Here is a 15,472-nt window from a genome sequence, read left to right on the forward strand (position 1 = left end):
ATCCACAAGATCTGAACCAAAACATTAGTTCTCCTAGTAGTTCACTCGTGGCCAAGGCGACTGTGGTTTCTGGATCTCTTTGACCTGGTGGTGGAACCCCTGTGGAAAATTCCCCTAAGGGAGGATCTGCTTTCTCAAGGGCAACTTCTTCATCCAGATCCGGGGTGGTTGGCACTTCATGTATGGAATTTGAGCAGAAGTGCCTCATGAAGAAAGGCATCCCCCCCCAAGCACTGGAAACCATGATGGCTTCTAGATGTCCCTCCACAGTCAGAATATATGAGGGCACATGGAAGACCTTCTCAGCCTGGTCACAGAAGAAAGGAATCCTTCCACGGAAAGTGGGAATCAACAACCTACTCTCTTTCCTGCAAGATGGCTTAATGGGTCTCAGATCGAGCACCCTGAGGTGCCAGGCTTCAGCATTATCATCCATTCTGTCCAGATCCCCAGACAATCCACTCGGCTCTCATCCTTTTATCAAACATTTTCTTAGGGGGGCAACCTTATCAGCGCCACCTACGTTTCACCACTACCTGACCTGGGACCTGCACAAAGTGTTAACGGCCCTTCAAAAACCTCCGTTTGAACCTTTAAGTCAAATTCCTCTTCGTCTGCTTTCCTTTAAGGTTTTGTTTCTTGTGGCCGTTACTTCGGCCTGTAGAGTGTCTGAGCTGTGCATAAAAGTTTGTGTGTTTTTCATAAGGATAGAGTAGTCCTCTGCACAGTTCCCTCCATTTGCCCCAAGGTCATGTCCACCTTCCACTGCCAACAGGAACTAGTACTGCCGTCCTTCTGTCTGAATTTGGTTCAACCCATGGAGAAGGCGTTAGGAGAGCCCTTAAAGTATATATTTCTAAGACAAAGTCATTTAGGCAAACAGACAGTTTGTTTGTGTCTTTTCACTCAATGTCTCTGGGAAACAAGGTTTCCACTTCCATGTTAGGCAGATGGATCAAAGCGTGCATTTCCTTGGCATATGCCTCGCTAACACTGACCCGGCCAGCCAGCACAGTGGCTCACTCCATGAGAGCGGCAACCACATCAGCAGCATTTTCCCGCAATGCCCATCTAATAGAGATCTGTAGGGCAGCTACATAGCTACGTGGGCCACTCCTAATACGTCCAGTAAACATTACAAGATAGACACATATGCATCAGCTGAGGCAGCCTTTGGGAGGAGAGTGCTACAGCACGTCCTCTCGGATCACTAGAGTTTTTCAGCCCAGCGATATTCCCACCCTACATGGGTCAGCTTTGGTACGTCCCACCTGATAGCATCTGTACATGCACAGGAGAAGAGACATTTGGTCTTACTGTGAAATCGGTCTTCTCTGTGCATGTCAAAAAATGTTATCAGCCACTCCCTAGGAGGACTGGGCTGCCTTTGCAAGCACAAATAGGCCTTTAGCAGAGAGTGCATGAGTACTGTTGTCTTCTTCTGATAGTGTGTTCTTCCTATCCTTTTCCTCGTTTATTGGCTTGTCATGGAGGACCGGACCAGGAAGTGCCTGCAATAATTCAACAGCGCTCTTTTGCCTTCAACTGCTAGGTGGAGCTAGCTACTACCTGATATCATCTTTTGACATGCACAGAGAAGACCAATTTCACGGTAAGACCAAATGTCTCTTTAGCAAGGCACTGTAGATAGACTACTAAGCAGAATCTACGGACTGTATCACAGTTCTTGCTTATGTGTCAGAATAATGGCCAGGAGTTGTCTGTCAAAACCTATCCCAGTTAACAAGGTAGTATGCCAAGGATGCTTGTTCCTTTTTATTTAATTTGTATCTTAATGATATAGTACCCTCTCTATCAGGAGTGGATTTTTTCCCAAAAGGTTTGAGAGATAAGGATATTTCCATTTTACTGTATGCTGATGATGCCGTCCTTTTCATACACGAGTGGAAATGTGCAGACTCCTGAGAGCTCTGGGGGCATATTGTGTTAAGGAACTTTTGAATGTCAACTATTCCTAAACTAAAATAATGGTTTCGGGAAGAGAAGACGGAATTTTAGATGGCAGTTGGACAACCAGCAACTAGAGCAAGTTAACTATTATAAATACCTGGGTGTGACTTTTAAAAATTCTGGATCCTGGTCCACCCATTTGAAAGCTGCTGTATTAACAGCTGATGCCACTGCCAGTGCTATCTTTTGTTGTGCAGCCAAATTAGGAGGTAGACGAGCAATGCCCCTTTTGAGCTTTATAAGACTAAGCTATTATCCCAACTGTTGTATGGGGCCGTTATGTGGGTACATTCAGATACCTCGGCTCTGGAATCAGAACAACATAAATTTCTAATGAGCTCTGGGTGTCCCTAGATCTACTTCTAAGACTGTTGTAGGAGTCAGCCTCCTGTTCAGTGAAAACCTTCGCCTAGAAAGCTGCCATTCTGGCTAAAGATAATTTTCCAACAGGCCTCTCGCCTTGTCATAATGGCATATTAGGATATGGGGCCAGAATCATGGGCTTCTAAAATTAATTGGATAATTTCCAAATTGAGTTTTTCTGAATTGATCTTTTTGTCATTTGATGACAAAGGGTTATAGTAGTACTCGCTTGGAACTTGCAAGGCTCTTGGCTGATATGGATTGCCAGGCCACCATCACATTTGTGTCCAACTGTCTCTCCAATACATTATATAAAAACTTTACCATTCATCCTGGGACATTGCCCCTATATTTTGCTTTCACCTGCCCATATGCCCTTAAGGGGCTTTTAATTAAATGTAGGCTAAACACCCTACAGTTGACGGAGATTAAGGGGTGCTATAAAAACCATCTTAATATGAACAGATGCTGCCCTGCTGGTTGTGCGACGACAGAGGATTTGATTAATTTCTTTTTAGGATGCACTCAGATTTACAACGTCAGTATCTCAATCTTCTTGCTCATATCAGTTATTATACTTTGACAAACAAACTTTTTACAGTCTGCAGACTTGGACTATTTCACCCTGGTCCATAGCACACATTCTTTCACCCACCTTTTGTTTTTGCTTAACATCTAGTGTGATGAACTTGAAAGCTTGCTCATGTTTTGTGATCTTTAGTTAGCCTAATAAAGGTCCTCCTGCAATTTACAAATCTTCATGCTAATGAATGAAGATTGCTACTTGTCAGTTTGTTTTTTGTCAGCTTCTTAATTAGGCTATTGACAAGTTGTTCAACCTCCTAATACCTGTTACTCTTCTTTGCTTGCCTGCCTTTTTTGTGCATTAAATCTGAATTGCATGCTCCATATTCAAGGCCAGTCTGACTTGTTAAAACAGTTGCTCAAGCATAACTAAAACATAATATTTAAAGATTGGTGTTTGTGTTGGTTCCAGGGAAACAGAACTGGTGAGAGAGTATTGAATTGGACCTCATAGTTTAAAGCTGTGCGAGCTTTTGAATTTTACTGAATGCTTTATTAAGCAAAACAAATATTCAGAGCATAAAAGAACAGCATGGTGTTTTTAAAAAGTTTTTGGCTTCAGTGGTTTCTGCAGCCCAAAAGGCTTGCATCACTGATCATTACATTTCCTCTTGGTCATAAGTGTGTGTTCCCTCCTAATTCTCTAGTTACATTAATGGCTTACCACATGGCACTCTGCCCACATGGTTACATTGTGAGCAGTAACTTACGTGGATAACTGCATGTAGAAGTGGGCCTTTGGGGAGATGGGAGCAGGTTGTTTGCAGAAACCATACACCTTGAAATTGTTTTGGGAGGAGAAGGTGCACCATGTAGCTTCCTCTTACCCATCACTACATGCTGTCCTCCAATTAAAATGTTAACTATGACCCTGTAGTCTTCGTTCATTTCAAGTTGCTAATTTCCCTGGAGTGAGGATGGTGACCTTGATGATTTATGATCTGGTTATTTTTCTCCTTTAAAGACTGAGATTCATCTGAAGGGGGCTGCTGTAGATATCATGCAGAGTCACATCTTAGGTTATAAGAGCACCAGTTCTAATGAGATCTATAATTTTTTTTTAGTTTCGGCATATTTTACCAGCACTATTTACCGTAAATGTTAAAATAAAGACAAGAAGACATTACTGGCATTATGGAGCTTGTTTAAACACACCTCATTAATGTAAATAGGTACAAGGAAGCAGTTTGTGTCTGTCTTTGTAAACAAACAGGGTGGTCAGTTTTAAACATTGATAATATGAATGCTATGTACAACTCTGTTTCATACAGCAAATGAAGGGACTCTTCTGCTCATAGTTCTACTAGCAGAGAATAAGGAGAAAAATAAAATGCTTATGTGATATGGTTCTAATATTTTCCCTACACAGTGGTTATTTCCATGAAGCAAAATCTTCATGTGTGATGCAGGAATTAGTAACTAAGAATATGAGTTTCATTTTTCTTATTTTCTGCAATTCTGCTCTGTTGATGCAGCCTTTCTGAGAAATATTGATTGTTTCATTTTGTTCCATTCTGTCTGTGTGCCTGGTACAGTGCTAATATTGCAGCACATAGCCCATTTTTGCAACATTTTAAAAATAAGTCTTGAACTTCAGGATGGAGGATTAAATGTAAACCTGTTATTCAGAAAATCATGCACTTGTATGCTATAGAATTTATCATTTGCTAACTTTTCCCTATTTATAGAAAGATTACAATGAAAAATGGGAGGGGGAAATGATTTTTCCACTTATCTAACGATATACATTAGAAGTTATTTTTCTGCAAATAGTAATTTTTTTAAAAAAATCTACAACTTTTGTATTACCACCTTAGCAAAACAACTTACAATCAGAAAAATAGGTTGGGTCCTAAAAATATACGTTTCGGGTGTCAAAGGCCAGGCTAAAGAGGTGCATCTTCAGCATTCACATAAAACTGTATAGTGAAGTTTCCAGATGCAGCTGTTTGGGGAGGGAGTCCCGCAATTTAGGGGTTTCCATAGAGAATGCCCTTTCCTGAGACAATCTTCCCCTCCAAAAAAATTCTGAGGATGGTGAAACTACCAAGAGGGCCTCCTCTGGATGATCCCACTGACTGCATGACCTCTGATTTATATCTAATACTCTTGATTATCTTTTATGGTGGTGGGTATGGAAAATCTTCCACTTGCATACACACAACAAATAGCATTGGGGGAAGGAAGGAAAAAGAAAAGATACTGCCTTATTTGCCAATAAAATAAATCTTAGGATGAGATTGATTGAATTAAGACTGCAAGTAATGGAAACGGACAGACATTTCATTGTTAAGAGTTAGGATTGTGGTTCTGAGTATTGTTCCATGTCTTTTTTGATCATCCACTGTTAACCACTTTGATGTTTTTCATTCATGTCCAGAATAAGAAGAAAAGATAGGATGACATTTAGGTCTATATTTAGTATACTTACTATGATATTTAGTAAGATGAATATAATCCTAAGAAATCTAATAAATAAATAATTTTTTGTAAGCTTGACTGGAAAATCATTTGTGTTCACATATTTTTAAAGATTGAATAGTACATATACGGTGATATGTGGATTTTTTTAAAAAAAACCACCAACCCTTCTGCTATGTAGCCTGTCCAATAGCTTATTTCACCAGTCTTTTCAGATGGAATCCTTCTCTCAATAGAAAACATTCACATTCTTTGTCTGATACTGGCCTTTTATAGTAGGAGGAAGACACTAGTGTGCACTTGTTTTTTGTGTTCTTTCTCCTATCCCACATGTTGCCTCCCCGGGCTCCTGCTGAGAGAAGGGCGGGATATAAACCAAATAATAAATAAATAAAATAAAATAAAAATGTTGGTTCTCTACCTTTACTGAGCTTGCTCTTAGAATATTAGAGCACACTCTTTTGCCCCTCCCCAGTGTCTATCATGCTGCCATTCCGGTGCTTTTGGCCCTATCTTTAGCACTGCACATACCATTTTAGATTATATTCTGCATCTGAGTTATACTAGTAAGGCCCTTTCACCCTTATTAGTCAACACAGGAGGAACTTCTACTTTTCACACCGATCCCTTAAGAGTCATCTTTCCCCTCACCAATAGGCTTGTGTGCATATCATACATATGACTTCCCAAAAAAATTCCCAGGAATTGTAGTTTGTTAAGGATGCTGGGAATTGTAGCTCTGTGAGGGGTAAACTATAGTTCTCAGGATTTTTTTAGAGGAAGCCATGTGTTTTAATTGTGCTTTAAATGTATTGCGCATATGCAGCCTTTAGGTGAAGTGTTTCTTCAAAGGTCTTGGTATTCTGAATCTATTAAGGCTTTTGCCTCAACTTGTAGGTGTTCAGAAGTTCTGTTTCAGCTGATGTGTCAACTTTTTGAATCCCATGTTCTTTTGTGATTTAGCCTTCTGTCCTTCTAGATAGTCCTACTGGGAGGAACGATGGGATATAAATAAATAAATAATAGTTGGAAGGTGAGCAATCTGTTTATACTGCAGTGCTCCCTTTCTTCTTGTACGTAAGGACAAAACTGTGTTGCACATTTTTGCCTCAAGTGGTTTCAAAAGATGATGTTTCCTCAGTAGCCCTCCCCCCCCAGTCTGCAAGATGACAGCCTTGCTCTGGACTTTCATAGCGCCACCTTTCTCTTAGATAGGATAACACTTTTTTTGGAAGGATAATAATCTGTTCATTTGTTATGCTAATCTACATTAGGATTTTCAGTTTTCCCAACAGGCTGGTCTTCACAGTTACCATTTCCTATTAGCTGGCAAAGCAGCCCTTCTGAGCTGGTGTGAAAGACTATTCCACCAAGGGCATGGACACTTTTTAAGCATTATCCAGAGGCATCTCTGTGATTTCACTGTACAAAATAGCCACCTGGTCCATTCCATCAACATTTGCAACGGTTGAATTGTATCTTTTTTTCTGTAAACAGGTTTTATATTTCTCTATGTAATTTTCTATCATAGAAAGTATAGACTCGGTACTTTCACCTGACTGTCAAGGCTTCAGAGTGCCTGCAATGGCTCTTTACTAGTGCCGGGGCTTGCAAAGAGTCACACAAGGCACTATGCACAGGGTTTGGCAGGTGCTGCCCTTGTTTGGCCCAGCCGCCTCTTTACTTGCCCCCACAGCTGATGCAGGGCAGATGGACGTGGCTTGGCCAAATGACGAAACCATCAGGCCTAATTAGGCTCATGGACCAGAGGTTCCCCTTCACTGGACCAGGAAGCTAATTCATGGGCTTGCATGAGAGGGCCAGTTGTAAACACAATTGACAGAGGTCAGTGAACAGGAAATGGAAGGCAGGAAAATGTTTGGTATTTTAAAAATATAAAATGAAATAGGAACTAAGTTTCGTGGTCCTATTTCTTAGCAGAGATATAAAAATACAAGCAGCAGAGTGAGATAAAACCAGTCCACACCTTCCATAGGCACAAATAACAACAGACACAATCTTCTTAGGTAAAAGATAAAGAATATTTACTCACAACCTCTCATATGTTCAGAAACATAGGCTCTAGCTTAGATGAAAGAAAAAGTAGTAGTCCTTCTTAGTCTTTAGTAGTGATGCTCGCAGAGGAGACCATCTGCCATGCTGCCTCTCCCAGAGGTAAAGAGATCAGCAATGGAGATTATTCAAAATCTCCAGGACAAAGGAGGAGAAAGCCAGGTAACTAATCCCACCCATTAGGAAGTTACATCATGGTAAACAGGTACATGGGATATTCCCCCAAATATCCCTTAAAGTGAACATGCAAGTTTGTTTATTCTAACAGAAAAGTATTCAGACAGGACAAGCTCTTTCTAAAACCATAGCTTGAGGGCCTTTCTGTAGACCAGTTTATTGCTAAACAAATGCACATTTGTTTTGGACTTGTTATTCACAACTTGCATTTTTCCCCATCAGATTGTGGTTCTGTTGCAGAGATACCACATTTTCCCAATGTTCATATTACAAGATACACATTTCTTCTTCCACATCACAGTTTGTGATAGCTGCTTTTTAAATTGTAATTATTTGAAACATGTGCACTTCCCTCTGCTGTGATGGAGTGCTTGTCTGGTCAATTTTTTAAAGTGCCAAAGAAGCACAGCTATTCCAATACAACCTGGTTATCTAAATCAGCCTTCCCCATCCCACCCCACCCCATGATCATTAATCATGCAGGCTGGGGTTGATGGGAGTTGTAGTCTAAAACATCTGAAGGGCACTAGTGTGTAGCGCACAAACATTGTCCTCATCCCCTGCTGCCAGTGTATTAGTGAAATGCAGATTATTTTCAGGTTAACTATTGCACAGTTGTCATTGAAAAAAGAACTTTGCATTATCCAAAAGTCAGAATGTGGCACAAGTTGGAGCAAGCTGTGCATGTGGCAGAATTTATGCTACTTACTATGACATCTATTACTATCAGCCATGCAGACAGGGAGGAGCTGGTACATGCTGAAGCAATCTGCCTTCTGAACTGCAGGATTTGGGACCACTGAAACAATGTCCGTAATTTCTTAAAAGGGAGCCACCAAGATTAAACCATAGTTCTAAGCAATGCTATCAAGTATGAGGAGAGACTGAAAGAACTGGGCATGTTTAGCCTGGAGAAGAGAAGACTGAGGGGAGATATGATAGCACTCTTCAAGTACATGAAAGGTTGTCACATAGAGGAGGGCCAGGATCTCGATCGTCCCAGAGTGCAGGACACGGAATAATGGGCTCAAGTTGCAGGAAGCCAGATTTTGACTGGACGTCAGGAAAAACTTCCTAACTGTTAGAGCAATTACTTAGAGAGGTAGTGGGCTCTCCGACACTGGAAACATTCAAGAGGCAGCTGGACAGCCATTTGTCAGGAATGCTTTGATTTGGATTCCTGCATTGCGCAGGGGGTTGGACTTGATGGCCTTATAGGCCCCTTCCAACTCTACTATTCTATGATTCTGTGCTATATATTTCTCATTTGTTATGGTGCAGATAAAGTGCAGAGACTTCTTATATCTCAAATTACAAATTTTACTAGGCATTGTGCCATGTTGTCCCTAAGTCTTATAGTCTTATTCTAAAATGCAGATACATATATGTTTGGGTGGTTTTTGTCTGTGGCATTTACTTGGTGTACTTAGCACTGGAGTCTCTGAAAGGTAGGTACTTAATGCCTTTTAGGATTATTGCAATGTAAATTTCCATGACTATATGGTATACTGTGTTTTGCTAGGCACTATGTTTTGAGTAAAAAAAAAATCATTCTAGTAATGGTGGAAGTCACACAAGTGAGGATATGCCTGCCAGTCATTAAACAGGATGATTAAATAAGTGACAGTACTAAAAATGTGTCTGAAGAGAAATTAACACCAATCTTTCTCTGTTTTTCTTCTTCTTTTAGTTATTTGCCACCTTCCTTGCATGAATGGAGGCCAATGTAGTTCAAGAGATAAGTGCCAGTGCCCTCCTAATTACACCGGTAAACTTTGTCAGATCCCAGTGCAGAGTGGCAGTGCTCCAAAACTTTATCATAATCCTCAGCAAGCAAACAAAGCTGTGGGATCACATGTCATCCATTCCACACATACTTTACCACTGACTATGCCTGGGCAGCAAGGAGCAAAAGGTAAATGATTGGCTATGGTTTTACTTTTGGTTATGGGTTTACTTTTTAATTTTGGCAGCCAGACTACCAGAGACAGTCATAACATCTGTCCACATAGCTGGAATTCAGAGCCTATCGGAATGACAGGATACTATTTTCTTTAGAAGGTTTAAATGTAGAAAAACATATTCTTGAAGGTCTGACAAGGTATTTTCATTCATTCTGAAGCAAAAAAGGTCACTTTCAAAATGGAACTGACTTCTGAGATGTTATCTCTGTCTCTCTTTAGAATGTATGTTTTCCTTTGAATCCTTAATATCAGTCCATTGGATTTTGTTCAGCTTTTTTATATCTTGTTTGTCAGATAGGAATCTAGGAATATTGGGGGGGGGGAGAGAGAGAGACTGTATTTTGTTGTTGTTATGTGCCTTCAAGTCAATTACGACTTATGGCGACCCTATGAATCAGCGACCTCCAATAGCAGAGAGACTGTATGAAAGCGCCATACTTGCTTGGATTGTTTAAAATGGGTTGAACATTGCTGAACCGTCATGGGAGCTCAAAGGGACACTTAGATTATAGCCTCTTGTTGACAGCCTTGGAGCCCTTTTGGCATGCACATTTGAAACTACAATATTACCCTGAAAAGAGTCTTCACTTACATTGAATTTGTAAAAGTGAGTCAGCTGCTGTTGCTTTAAATAATCTTGCTCTCCAGTAGGGATGGGTGAGAATTTTGATTCAGTTTGTATTTCAAGCAGAATTTATCAAATTTACACTTTCCGAAACAATATGAGAACCGAGACATAGCCATCCTTTGAAATTTGCATTTATTAGGATTTTGGGATGCAGTTCGCCAACTAAACAATATTTATAAAAATGCATATATTAGGGGGAAGTGTGCATAAAAATGAATATATGAGTGAAAATAACAAGCAAAAAGGCATTATGTGATGAGAAGCAAAAATGTGTACCTTTGTCAAAGCTGCCTACAAAAATGTATTTATCTGGAGAAATTCACACTAAAATGGTGGAGAATTTTCATGAGGATTTTTTTTAAATTTGCAGATTGCTGCAGAAATGTAGAGAACTGAATTTAACATTAGAAAAGTGAGAAACAGAACCGAAATTGAGAGATTTTTCTATGCCTACTCTCCAATGGCTGTTAAAAGTCACTAATCACCACTTTCTTTAGAGTAGCCTTCCCCCCTTTTGTGTAGCTATCTTATAATTTTAAAATTAATGTTGTTTAAATGGCCTTAGTAGTCAGCAGCAGAACTTTTGACATTTTAAAGATTTTACTGACAAAATTCACTTATGCAAACTCATTCTTAGAAATTCCACAATTTAGATCTGCACCAAAATTGTGAAGTGTGCAGTGCTTCTGTTCATGGTTCCAGTCACTCAGTTCCACCACCACCACCCATTTTGGGCTGCTTTCTATGCCCCTCCCACCTTTTCCCCTAAGGTTTTTATATTATAAGCAAACTTTGGGGCTTTGCCCAAGCCTGCTGATTCCATCTCCTTGTGTGTGGATGGTGCTGTTTTGACTGTATGAGAATAGGTCCTCTGAGAGCTGAGATATATGATGGTATATACGATGATGATTGATGGCAAAGTCCTAGACTTGAATTTGACCTGCAGACCATCTAGTTGATTTCTGTTTAAAATGGGTTTAAATACACAGACCATTATCATCCTGAATATGGGATTATGATTAAGAAAGGAGAAATACCATAAGAAGAGACAAGCTGGATCAGTCGATGTACTTTCCAGAGGCAGCAAGTAAGATGCCTCTGTGAATCTCATGAACAAGACATGAGTATAAACCCTCCCATATATACTCTGTTTAATTTATCCATCATACCTAATAGACATCAATAGACCTGTCCTTGAGTGGACACTGGAATTTACTTCAATGAGTTTCTGGAAAATATTTTTTTCCTTTTGAAAATATCTTTGCAGATTTCCATGTAACCTCCTTCTTCTTGAACAAAATAATTTATTCTGAACTATAATTTTGACAGTTCTTTATATTTGTCTACATTTATGTATTCGTGTTTTCTTAATATATAACTCATAATAAAATTGCTTTGAAAATTAACATATATATATATATATAGTATTAGCTGAGTTTGACAACCACCTTTGTTGTTTGGACATTTTGTTTACTCCCCCTTCTATTTCTTTTTCCAGTAAAGTTTCCTCCCAACATTGTGAACATCCATGTGAAACATCCCCCTGAAGCTTCAGTGCAGTTTCATCAAGTTTCAAGGATTGATAGCACATCAGCAGGACAGAAAGCAAAACCATCCCAATCTGGACATTCACAGGTTTCTTATCAAAGTCTACCATTTCAGAAGACCCAGAAAGTACATTCCACCTACTCACATCAGCAACCTATTTCTCACGTATACCCTATTTCTGCTAAAACCCAGCTTGGGCGATGCTTTCAGGAGACTATTGGGACACAGGTAAGATATGGGCAGAAAAATGGCAAATGCAATTCAATATAAACAAGTGTAAAATTATGCATATTGGAGCAAAAAATCTTAATTTCACATATACACTCATGGGGTCTGAACTGGCGGTGACCGACCAGGAGAGAGACCTCGGGGTTGTAGTGGACAGCACGATGAAAATGTCGACCCAGTGTGCGGCAGCTGTGAAAAAGGCAAATTCCATGCTAGCGATAATTAGGAAAGGTATTGAAAATAAAACAGCCGATATCATAATGCCATTGTATAAATCTATGGTGCGGCCGCATTTGGAATACTGTGTACAGTTCTGGTCGCCTCATCTCAAAAAGGATATTCTAGAGTTGGAAAAGGTTCAGAGGAGGGCAACCAGAATGATCAAGGGGATGGAGCGACTCCCTTACGAGGAAAGGTTGCAGCATTTGGGGCTTTTTAGTTTAGAGAAAAGGCGGGTCAGAGGAGACATGATAGAAGTGTATAAAATTATGCATGGCATTGAGAAAGTGGATAGAGAAAAGTTCTTCTCCCTCTCTCATAATACTAGAACTCGTGGACATTCAAAGAAGTTGAATGTTGGAAGATTCAGGACAGACAAAAGGAAGTACTTCTTTACTCAGCGCATAGTTAAACTATGGAATTTGCTCCCACAAGATGCAGTAATGGCCACCAGCTTGGACGGCTTTAAAAGAAGATTAGACAAATTCATGGAGGACAGGGCTATCAATGGCTACTAGCCATGATGGCTGTGCTCTGCCACCCTAGTCAGAGGCAGCATGCTTCTGAAAACCAGTTGCCGGAAGCCTCAGGAGGGGAGAGTGTTCTTGCACTCGGGTCCTGCTTGCGGGCTTCCCCCAGGCACCTGGTTGGCCACTGTGAGAACAGGATGCTGGACTAGATGGGCCACTGGCCTGATCCAGCAGGCTCTTCTTATGTTCTTATGTCCTTATGTTCATTGGTAAGGGAATCAATTGTAAGCTAACCCAGTTTTAGAACTTCTTTCTGAATACAAATATAACTATAAGTTTCCTAAAATACTGAAGGGTTGAACTCTAGCAGACATCCTTCAGGAGCGAGTTCCTTATTAAGAAAGCTCTGCTGTTTGTGTTACTGACTTCACTTCTTGGGCAAATGGAACATGGCTTGTCCTGGAGGGTCTTATTAAGCATAGCAGTTCACATGCATGTAGAGGACAGCTTTCAAAGTCTGATGGGTGCAGACCAAATACAGCTCTTTAGAATATCAGTACCTTGAATTGTGGTCTGAAGCTCACTGGTATCAGTTCAGTTGACAAAGCATCAGCTTTACATACATACATCTTTGGAAAGATAAATCAAAATCTGGTGCCATCCATCCTTCCAGAAAGGCTGTTTTGAAAAGTATGAATGAATGGAAACCCTGAAACTGCTTTCCCCTTGCGTATTAATAGGGAAGTATCTCTAGAGGAAACAACTTGTGTAGTTCTTCTGTTCTTACACTTTGGTTTTCAAAGCTGATTGTCTCCTTCATTCAGGTATTGTCTTCATTTGGGTGCTTTCTTAATAGAATCATAGAATAGTGGAGTTGGAAGGGGCCTATAAGGCAATTGAGTCCAACTCCCTGCTCGATGCAGGAATCCAGCTTAAAGCATACCTGATAGGTGGTTGTCCAGCCACGTCCTGAATGCCTCCAGTGTTGAAGAGCCCATCACCTCCCTAGGTAATCGGTTCCATTGTTGTACCACCCTAACAGGATGTTTTTCCTGATATTTAGTGAAAAGCTGGCTTCCTGTAACTTGAGCCCATTATTCCGTGTCCTGCTTTCTGGGATGATCGAGAAGAGATCTTGGCCCTCCTCTGTGTGACAACCTTCCAAGCACTTGAAGAGTGCTATCATATCTCCCTTCAGTCTTCTCTTTTCAAGGCTAAACATGCCCAGTTCTTTCAGTCTCTTGTCTTCCATTATAAGTTTTTCAATGTGCTATTGGGTTATTAGCTTATTTCAAGACTTATCAGCTTTTTTAAAGCTATGGGGGCTGCCACTTAGGGAAAGCACTTCTGCATTACTTAACTTTTAAAGAAGGACTTTCCACACATAAGTATTTATAACATACATTTCAATATTCTTTGAACAAGGGTACTTTCCCAAATCAGGCTTTGATTTAATGGCAACATAAATTTAAATATTTCATGGAAAAATAGATAATGAAACCTAAAAACACATAGTGCAAGTACACAGAATAACTAATTAAACTGTAGATTCATGTTGTACATTTTCATTATGGTATATCTCAAAATATGCTAGATAGTATACACATGACAGAATTCATAATTCTAGAGTGACTGCTTCAGAGAATTTGAAATCACAATCCTGGACCTACTTTTTTTCACTGAAATCAGTTAGAATAGTCCACAGGGTAGGAATTCCTGATTGTAGCACTATACATTTAAAGCACATGCTTCCCCCAAACAATCTTGGGAACTGTAGTTTACTTCTCACTGAGCTACAATTCCCAACCCCTTAACTACAGTTCCAAGGATTCTTTTGAGGAAGCCATGTGCTTTAAATGTATGGTGTGGATGTGACCATGTGCTGTTTTATTTCTAGCTTAAAGTTTTGTAATAAATACATTTTGTAGGGGGGAAAGCTTTCCTTTTGATCAATATCTCTAAAATGTGAAAGAGAGAACAAATTGGAAATAAATGAAATAGACAAGCAAAATGAACACATGCAGATTACAAGTAGGGTTGTTACATGGCACATTATTAAAGTGAATTGGTATGTATCCGGTGCTTACAAATTGTGGTGCTTACAAAGAGAATTTTGAGCTTGCTACTCTGAAATCTTCTGTTGATTAAGCATTTCATTTTGAGTATGCGTTAACAGGCTCAGGAAAGGGTGTGGGTACTTCTCTAGTGATTGTGCAAGTTTCTAACAGTACTTCGCTCAAGCACAGCAGCTTAATTTTCACAGTCATCTTTATTCTTCTTACTGTTTTTGCTCAGCCCCAAGGCCTGTTAAATGCTTCTGTTCCTTGCTTTGTCTTTTAAAAGAAAATACCAGCAGAGACAATAGTGTTGCATTCTTCTGCACCTTTAACTTCAGAAATAGGTCTTCTGTGTGTCACTTTACCATCACTGACCTTCTCTTCAGGAGCTTACAGATGCCATACATCCATGCTAACATGTAACTGACTAAAAATAAACGTATGCTTACAGAACACCAACATCTATTTAGTTTAAACATTTTCAGTCTTCAAACAAGTTCAGTTCTTATAGGAACTTATGTTGATATGACATGCGCCTCTTTGGAGATGGAGCTTCTGCTCAAGTAGATTTGGCCTTCTCTTTTAAAAGGCAGCTTCTGTTAGCCAAGAAATAGACTCACCCCTCGCATATTTACCTCAGAGCCATGCAATTGAGGGTACATTTGCTGCCCTGGGCTCCTACTGGGAGGAAGGGTGGGATATAAATTCAATAAGCAAACAAACCTGCTTGTCACAGTTTTGACTTTGATACCTTGGTGCTAAGCAGAA

General features: G+C 39.9%; 1 protein-coding gene across 1 annotated transcript in view; it reads left to right on the forward strand.

Moving 5' to 3' along the window:
- The window catches only part of LTBP1 (latent transforming growth factor beta binding protein 1), a 366,037-nt gene that overhangs the window by 121,551 nt on the left and 229,014 nt on the right, over positions 1-15,472 (forward strand). The window contains exons 8-9 of the mRNA XM_061626114.1: positions 9,281-9,505; positions 11,681-11,958. Coding sequence (XP_061482098.1) covers positions 9,281-9,505; positions 11,681-11,958 — 503 coding nt within the window. The remainder of the gene's footprint in view (positions 1-9,280; positions 9,506-11,680; positions 11,959-15,472) is intronic.

Source organism: Rhineura floridana, chromosome 4 (genome assembly GCF_030035675.1).
Source record: "Rhineura floridana isolate rRhiFlo1 chromosome 4, rRhiFlo1.hap2, whole genome shotgun sequence".
Classification (NCBI taxonomy): Eukaryota; Metazoa; Chordata; class Lepidosauria; order Squamata; family Rhineuridae; genus Rhineura; species Rhineura floridana.